The following is an 8,706-nucleotide window of genomic DNA, read 5'->3' as shown; positions in this document are numbered from 1 at the left end:
CAAACTCGGTGGGACTAAATCGTTAAACTCGGTCAGACCGATTTAGCAAATAATGTGACCATTAGGGTTTTCGGTGGGACCGAAATGCAACTCGGTGAGACCGATATGGTTAGGGTTAGGGCATAACGTAATCTCGGTAAGACCGATTACACAAACTCGGTGAGACCGATTTTGGTAACAAGCTTTCCAGAGAGTTGGTCAGGCAAACTCGGTGGGACCGATTACTCAAACTCGGTGGCGCTGATTTTGGTAATAAGTTATCCAGAGAGTTTGCATTGTAATCTCGGTAGTACCGATTGCTCAAACTCGGTGAGACCGATTTTGGTAATGGACATACATAGTAATCTCGGTGAGACCGAGGTCCCTATCGGTAAGACCGATTTGCTTAGGATTTGTGGCAGTGGCTATGACTTTTGGAATCGGTGGCGCCGGATAGGAAGAATCGGTGTGACCGATTTTGGCTTTAGGTTTAGGTCATTTGTGGAAGTGAGAAATTAGTTGAGGGTTTTGGAGCATATCACTAAGCACATGAAGCAAGAGGCTCATTAAGCAACACCTCATCCCTCCTTGATAGTATTGGCTTTTCCTATAGACTCAATGTGATCTTGGACCACTAAAATGTAAAATGAAGAGTCTTGAGCTTGAAGCTTGAGCCAATCCTTTGTCCTTAGCATCCGCAAGGAGTTCCCATATCCTTTAGTCCATGCCACTCCATTGTTGAACGTATCTGAAACATGCTAGATAAAAGTGTTAGTCCAACAAGAGATATGTTAACATTAATTACCAAAACCACCTAGGGAGCACTTGTGCTTTCATCGAGCTCTGCCGCAGTTGCATTGGAGCTTCACCGGAGCCGTCGGAGTTGCATTGGAGCTTCGCTGGACGCCGTCGGTGCTGCTTCGGAGCTCTGCCGGACGTCGCGGGTGCTGCGTTGGAGCTCTACCGGAGATGCATTGGAGCTTCGCCGGACGTCGTCGGTGCTGCGTTGGAGCTTCGCCGGACGCGCGGTGGTGCGCCATGAGAGCTGCGGTGGAGGTTCTGCCGAGGTGCAGCATCGTTACGTCAAAGCAGTCGCAGGCCTTGCTGCTTCCGTGGCATCGTTGTGATCCAACGGCACCCGCGCATTGATCGATCGAACGGCTACCCAGCCGGATTCGCAGCAATCGTCATATTATCTTTTTACCTACTAATAAACCAGCGATTGCTTCTGGTCGTCCGTCGTGGTTGTTTTGCAAAACAGCCCCTCAGTTTACACGAAATCAACCCGCAGTCCCTGTTTTAGTGGTTACCAGAGAAAACGTTTCGTTTTTACAAAAAAAACTCTCCATTTTGGTGTATTGAACCCGCGATCCTGGCTCTCAGAAAACATTGCAAAAAAGACCCGTGCATAACGAGCGACTGGGGGCGGCGGCTGCTCGATGCGGAACGACGCCGGCGTCTGGCGGCGGCGGCTGCTCGATGCGGCACGACGCCGGCGGCTGGAGCTTGTAGGGGCCGGATCCGTGTGCAGCAGAGGCTGGGGAGGCCGATTCGGAGGCAGGCGGCGAGGCAGGGGTCGCCGGTGACGATGAGGAAGGCCGAAGCGTGGTTTCCCTGGCAGATCCATGGCATCCGCGGCTCCTGGGCAGAAAGAAGAGTGGAGATGAGGGAGAGAAGAAGGAAGGAAGGAGGGGAGGTGCGGTGTGCTAGGCAGGAGCTCGCCAGAGCCGAGCGACGGAGGACGTGCGCTGCAGACGGAGGGATCCAGAGCCGGCCGGTCGGGCGACAGTACACCAACCAGGCCAGGGGTGGCGTACGAATGAGGACTTCATCACCATCAGGTAATCCATTCATCTCCTCTCTTTTCCTAATTCCCCACGATCTGTTCATAAATCGCCATGTTCTTGAACTGCAGAAAATCACTCATTCCCCATTTACTTGAGTTGCAGAAACCATTGGTTAACCAAGTTTTCTGATACATTGCTGTCAAATTGCATGGGCCTATCAAATTTTGTAATATATAGATGATGTTATGCTGTCAAATTCCATCCATCTACATATTCATGTGCAAAGTAAAGAAATTAAGATGTTGCAGGTTGCAAACAAGCAAAACCATGACCTGTCATCTGCAGAATTAACTTACATATAAATAAGATTTCTCTTCCAACCATCTTTCAAAGATAAAATCGTACAGTGAATGGGTCAGTTTTAACTAATACAAGTACACACAACATTCAGCTTGACAATTGGTCATCTCCCTCCCATTTTTTCTTTTCTGTTTCCAGTTCAATCAAGTCAGGATATCACATGTCTACAACGCCATTTTTTCCTCACATTCATAGCAAGCTTGCAAGTTCCTTCTATTAACAACAGGACCTAGCACATACACAAGTTTGTTGGCCGTTGGAGTTGCTGCACTCGTGGTCGTCGGAGCCTACCACCACGCTCATGCTCCACATGCATGTGGTCTTCAAGTCAGTGCGACGCCCATGTGGCTGTCCTGTAGCACAGCCAAGTTGACCGACCGTGGGAGCCAGAACCTTGGTGTCGGGCTGACGGCCATACCGCCTGTGGTTATCTTGGTGTCGCTGACTGTCAGGACGCCTATTTCTGCTTCCTTCTGGATGAACAAGGGAGATGGACGTGTCAGTAGAATTTGATCTGAATTGATTGATCGGCTTGTTTTGATGGCTTTTTGCGACATGTTTGTTATGTTTTAGGATCTTTTTGAAACTGAAATTTGAAAAGAGCATGAGTTGTGATAGGATTTTATATATTCTTCGGTTGCTTACTGTAATCTTTTTGAAACCGAAATTTGAAAAGAGCATGAGTTTTGATAGGATTTTATATATTCTTCGGTTGCTTACTGTAACCTGTACCTTCTGGTCGATTGATATAGATAGAATCATACTGATTTCCTATAATTTCGCTGTCACAAAGATGTTCTATTCGTTTGGTTTGCTGTATTGTGATGACCATCAGAAATTACCTATATATGCTATTCATACTGTTAAATTTAGTTCTAGCGACCCCGAGGAAGTAATGTGTTGTACGCCTGACACATGATTGAGAATTAACTTGCTTGAAGATATGGTTCAGCTCAAACCTCTTTTCCAAATATCAATGGGCTGCTGTTTCTGGAAATTTTGATCAACACTCGGAAAAATGTATGATGTACCTTTTTTACTTTGGAGTATCAGTAAAACTCCAGAATTGGAGTATTAGCATGAAAACTTCAGAAAGTTTATGTGGTCCTGATACACACATCATGAAGTTGGTAACTGTTGTGGTATTTATATTCAGATTTGACAGGAATAAAAACTGAACCTATTAAATAGTTATGTTAAGCTAGATGGTTTACTCATATTCCATCGCTAGATGAACTAGCCGCAAGAAGCACGGTTAAAATTCAGCTCCATTTGATTTACATTCAGATCATCTTGCTGCAACACCACTACTTTTCTTGATAGCAAACAACCAGTTTCAGTCATCATATATTGCTTTTCTGATTTGTTTATTCTATTATACCATAGATATCATAAGAGATAGTTAATCGCTTAATGAGAGTGTTTTGTTCAGTCAATTGAGTGCCTGCTGGTCTGATTAGTTTATGTATGTGACAGTTCCTTTTAATAATTATAAGTTGCAATTCCCAGACAAGGCATATGTTCTATTGTTTCTCAGGTTTGTGCATTCCAAGCCTGCCTTAGGACACCCCTTGTGATAGTATGCCTAAGATAAAGATAGGCCATGTCGAATATACTGAAGGGTGGGTGCTTATTGAACCCACAATCTGTGAGCTGGATGCCAAAATTAGAGAAGGTATGCATTTTATTAAGCATGCTATCTATCAATGTGACCTTTTCAGATGTCGATTGATATTTCATACTACAGGATGAGTACTAATATGATCTGCACGCACATCTGAAAATGATACACATGACAGGAAGAGAAAGTGCAAAGCACTCTACCCAATTTCCCGCATTTCAAGAAGCCATTACATTTATGATCTTTTCCATAGAAGGAAGGATATGTCAAATGATCTGTATGAGTTTTGCCTGGACCAGGGTTATGCAGACTGTAATCTGATTGTAAAGTGGAAAAGGTCAGTTGCCTCAACTTTATATCATTTGAGCTAGGGACCAAGATGGATAAGGTTGATTTGGCTTGATCATGCCAAAGAAATTTACTTCCTTTTTGGAAAATGAAAGCATGTTTTGGAAGTTCAGGGTTAAGTTTCCAAAACTGAGCTTTATAGCAAGGCAAAGAGGATCAAGAGAAGCAGAGTAGGATAATAAAGGTTCACATATAGATGTAGTAATCTATCACTATCAGCTAGCTCAAGTATGTATGACTGTATGATAATACAGGTTCACATATATATGTAGCAATCTGTCACTATCACCTAGCTCTAATTGAAATTTTCTTGGAGCAGTTTCATTTGCAAATAGACTAGCTACATGGGCACACACATAGACACACACCCTAATTGAGATATCATATTACTTACATGATGTGGGTTTATTCAGGTTATTATGATAAATTATTTGACTGATCATTGTAAGCTTTCAAATCCAGTGGGTAGATGGCTAGGCTGCCTTTAGATCCAATGTACTCCAAGGCATTGATAGTGTCTACCGAATTCAAGTTCTTGGAAGGAATGTTGATTGATGTTAGTAGCTACAGTTGTCTGAATGAGACAACGTACAGGAGCAATAAGAAGGATCTCATGCTGTACTTATGGGCTATCGAGCAGAACCACATATAGCCGTGTCTCCTTTGCTGCATCAAGGTCAGTAACCTCCAGATTCATTGCTTCTTGGTCTTTATTTTGTTGGTGAATAAATTGTAGTGCACTGAATAACACAGAATGGATCAGAGTGACTTGAGATTTTTTTTAATGTCTAGGTGAAAAACAGAATTTTTTCTTATCACATAGCATTCTGTTTTGCTATTTCAAATGTGCTCTTTATCGAACAATCTTTTGGCCTTCGAAGTTGCGAACCATTGTTTGTCACAATTTTTTAGATCGGTTGGAGATTTTATTGACCCCCTCACGTAAACTTGGAATTGAGTGATTCTTTTTACTCTGGAAAGCTTAAGTCAATAAGCATCTTGAGAAAAAATATAAAAAAATTGGTAAAAATATTCAGAGGATAAGTTGAAGAGAGAAGTTTCATTAATTGTACATGTTTTGGAGCTTATATTTTTTATCGAGAGCTAGGTTTGTTGGTCCTTTTGTGCAATTTTAAGCTCGTGCCGCTGGAACCATGTGTACATTTAATCAAGGCATTGGGGTCCGCAGATCTTGTTACGACACGAAAACATTTGATGATTATCATTGCAGACGCCCTCAGTCTCAGGAACACTCTCACTATGTCTTTGATTCTGTTAAAGACCCATGTAGGTATGCCCAACCTGCCATTTTTTTTTCCTGGCGACTTCATCAAAGTGCTACGGCAAAAGCATGCTTCCAAAAGCTATTCCGAGATGGTATCTATCCTCTCTTTTTTCTTTTCCATTAAAAAATATATTTATTAAGCTGAAACGGTCTGTTTTGAGTCTTATATTCAACTAGAATTGCAATTTTGGCAGATCATATATGTTGAAGCATGTGAAAGTGGCAGTATCTTTGAGGGATTAATGCCACAAGACCTTAATATTTATGTTACAACAGCAGCAAATGCGGAAGAAAGTAGCTAGGGAGCATACTGCCCTGGGATGGAAACACCAGCTCCTCCTGAATGTATGACCTGCTTGGGTGACGCATACAGGGTTTCTTGGATGGAAGACAGGTAAAAAGCATCAGGTGTAATATTTATGCTCTGTATGTTGTCTTGCTATTCTGAACCATGGGATCCTACTGTGCAGTGAAACTCACAATCTACACAAGGAAACCATCAAGCAGCAGTACGAGGTGGTTAAAGCAAGAACGGCACCCCCAAATGACTCCAATATCGGTTCTCATGTCATGGAGTATGGTAACAAGACATTCAAGGATGACAAGCTTTTCCTTTATCAAGGTTTCTATCCTGTGAAGTCAAGCATCACAAACAGGCCGCTGCTTTCGCCCAGCCTCAAGGGTGCAATCAATCAAAGAGATGTTGATATTCTTTTCATGTGGAAGAAGGTAAAATCCCAGTTATATATTTCTTGTGTAGCTCATCTTCTCTGTTACTACTAATTTTCATGTGTTTTGTTTTGCCAAATTTGTCTGCTAACAATGTATCTTCTCGCTTTCAGTATGAGCAGTTAAATGTTGGATCAGAGGAGAAGCAGAGGGCTCTCACCTCTCAGGGAGGTCAAAGAAACTGTGTTACACAGGAAGCATCTCGACAGCAGTATCGATTTCATCGGGAAGCTTGTCTTTGGATTTGAGGGACCTTCGGTGCTTGAGGCTACTAAAGGCCCTGGCCAGCCATTAGTAGACTATTGGGATTGTCTGAAGATGATGGTGAGTGTAACAATTCCTTGTTTACAATCCCATAAATATGCAACACCCTGCAGTACTCTTTATGTTTCCGGTTCAGGTTAAGTTTACTGTGTACTGATGCCAATCACTGCTGTCAGGTGCGAGATTTCGAGTCCCGGTGCGGATCACTCACTCAGTATGGCACGAAACACATGAGGGCGTTCACAAACATCTGCAACAATGGCGTCTCCGAGACCGAGAAGGAGGCCAGCATCAGCGCTTGCGGACAGCTACAACATGGGGAAGTGGAGCCCGCCGGTTCTAGGGCACAGCGCCTGATCGGCTGCACTGCAGTAGTATGCATGGGAGCAGTACCAAATGCTCCAGAGGTTCGTAGCTAGACCTCATATATGGTGTGTGTGTACATATATGCATTGGTGTAAACATGCAAGAAACAAGCCGACGATGCGCCCCGTGTGGTGTTTGGGATGGAAATGCTCGTGATTTGTCTGTAGTCAGTTGAAAGGCAATGATTGTTGTGCATGCGTGCTATGCATATGATTCGTATTTGTGGATTTTGACATCAATAGTTTATCCAGAAGAAATATTGTAATCTCGTACAGCAGAGCCGACTAAGTTTTCTTAAAAAAATATTGTCGTACGTGAACGATCATACAGGCATATGCTTGACTAAATTGATATTTATAAAAAAAATGAATTAGATGCACTAATTAGAAAATATGCATTTAAATTCAATCATCGCCTTTCGCCTCTACTTTGAGCTAGCTATTTTTTTAAATGACTTCAGCTACTAATTTTAAAGACCCCTAAAAAATCTACTAACTTTAAAGGGTTCGCTAACGGAGTCTCAGACACCTTTTCAAGCCGTTGGATACATGCACACTAAGATTATGTGCTAGGAAACTTTCCTTTTTTATTGTGATCTAGAACTGAAAGAGATGCGTGTGCGATTCTGGACTCTACAAAATGTGCGTGTTTTTTAAAAGAAAGAACCTACAATCAACACGAGAAGCTTGTGTTTGGGCCAAGTCCAAGAAGTGCAAAACGAAAAGAAACTTAATGTAATATTGCAAAGCAAACAACCAACATTTTCTAAAAAGAAAATCAACATAGCAAAAACATGCTTGCTTTTGAATATTAACAAATAACTATATATAAAAATCTCACATCAATGCACCACTACTCCTATCCGGTGATAGTGTGGTGCTGATTGAAGCAACATCGAAGGACATGAATGTGGGTTCATCAAGTTTTCTAAATTGCGAACACCAAAAATCATATCATCATTGAGGATGGTGTCAAACAAGAAAAGTGGCAACATGAATGAGACACTAAAAACATGCGATGATTTTCTCCTTCCGATGGGACGCACGACACATTAAATTGCTGCATACAAAAGTTAGATGGAACCTTCTTTTGAAAAACACAGTACAAACAGAGACTCACACACATACATACACTAACCCCTTGAGAGACTGACTGGATGGGTTTTGAGACTGATGAACGCACCACAAGTGTCTCGCTATCGGCGCGAAAATCGCCACCCAGAAAAAAAATATTTCGCCTTCATGAGACATGAAAGCGTCAAAGCTAGATTTTAATTCCTGTTGGTATTGGGTACCATCGCCCTCCAAACCATCCAATCCAACCAGAGGTTGGTTGTCATGGTTAAAGAGAAACTGACGAATCTATCGGCATGCACCTCCCTACCCCCGCCGTGCTATGATGATGTGTGTTTTGGTGGACACATCAATCTTCCCTCCTTTTGCAACGCACGTGCATATTTGAACTCTTCCAAATCAAAACAAACAATTATCTCTAAAAAATCCACATAGTAAAAATCCGTTTGAATTTAAATCTTTTGAAAATTCTAACAAAACTTTTGAATTAGTTAATAAACTCTTGATTAGTATAGAACATTCTAACATTTGTATGACCCACTAAAAATAAATGCACCACTTTTCCACCCAGTGATAGTGCTAAGCTGAAAGAGGCGCCATCAAAGGACACCACTACAACTTCTTTAAGCAAGTACAATAGGATGATGTAGGCGGGTTGTAAGGGTTTAAATATTATATTTTTTATGAATTGGAGGAGAGAGAAGAGGAGAGAGAAGAGAAGCGGGCACTGATTAACAGTCGCCTCTAGCACGCGCTCCTAGACACTTTGTGAGAGAGAAAGATGTGTCATGTATCACCAAAGTAGTACATATTTATATGTAACTATTGTACTTGCTGGCTATAAGGTAGGATATAGATGATGTGGCAAGATCATATAGCCAGCGGTCGGCTATA

At 42.1% G+C, this 8,706-nt stretch overlaps 1 protein-coding gene and 1 pseudogene across 1 annotated transcript; both read left to right on the top strand.

The window, feature by feature from the left end:
• Positions 1 to 1,567: 1,567 nt before the first annotated feature.
• On the top strand, positions 1,568 to 2,903 carry LOC123070976 (uncharacterized). Its single transcript, XM_044494415.1, has 2 exons — positions 1,568 to 1,820; positions 2,353 to 2,903. The coding sequence occupies exons 1-2, from the start codon at positions 1,568 to 1,570 to the stop codon at positions 2,637 to 2,639; spliced, it is 540 nt and encodes a 179-aa protein (XP_044350350.1). The 3' UTR covers positions 2,640 to 2,903.
• A 415-nt stretch (positions 2,904 to 3,318) lies between these two features.
• LOC123070975 (vacuolar-processing enzyme beta-isozyme 1-like) lies at positions 3,319 to 7,007 on the top strand (annotated as a pseudogene).
• Positions 7,008 to 8,706: the final 1,699 nt, after the last annotated feature.

This window comes from Triticum aestivum, chromosome 3B (assembly GCF_018294505.1).
Source record: "Triticum aestivum cultivar Chinese Spring chromosome 3B, IWGSC CS RefSeq v2.1, whole genome shotgun sequence".
In the NCBI taxonomy this organism is placed as follows: Eukaryota; Viridiplantae; Streptophyta; class Magnoliopsida; order Poales; family Poaceae; genus Triticum; species Triticum aestivum.
This window is presented reverse-complemented; position numbering and strand designations above follow the sequence as displayed.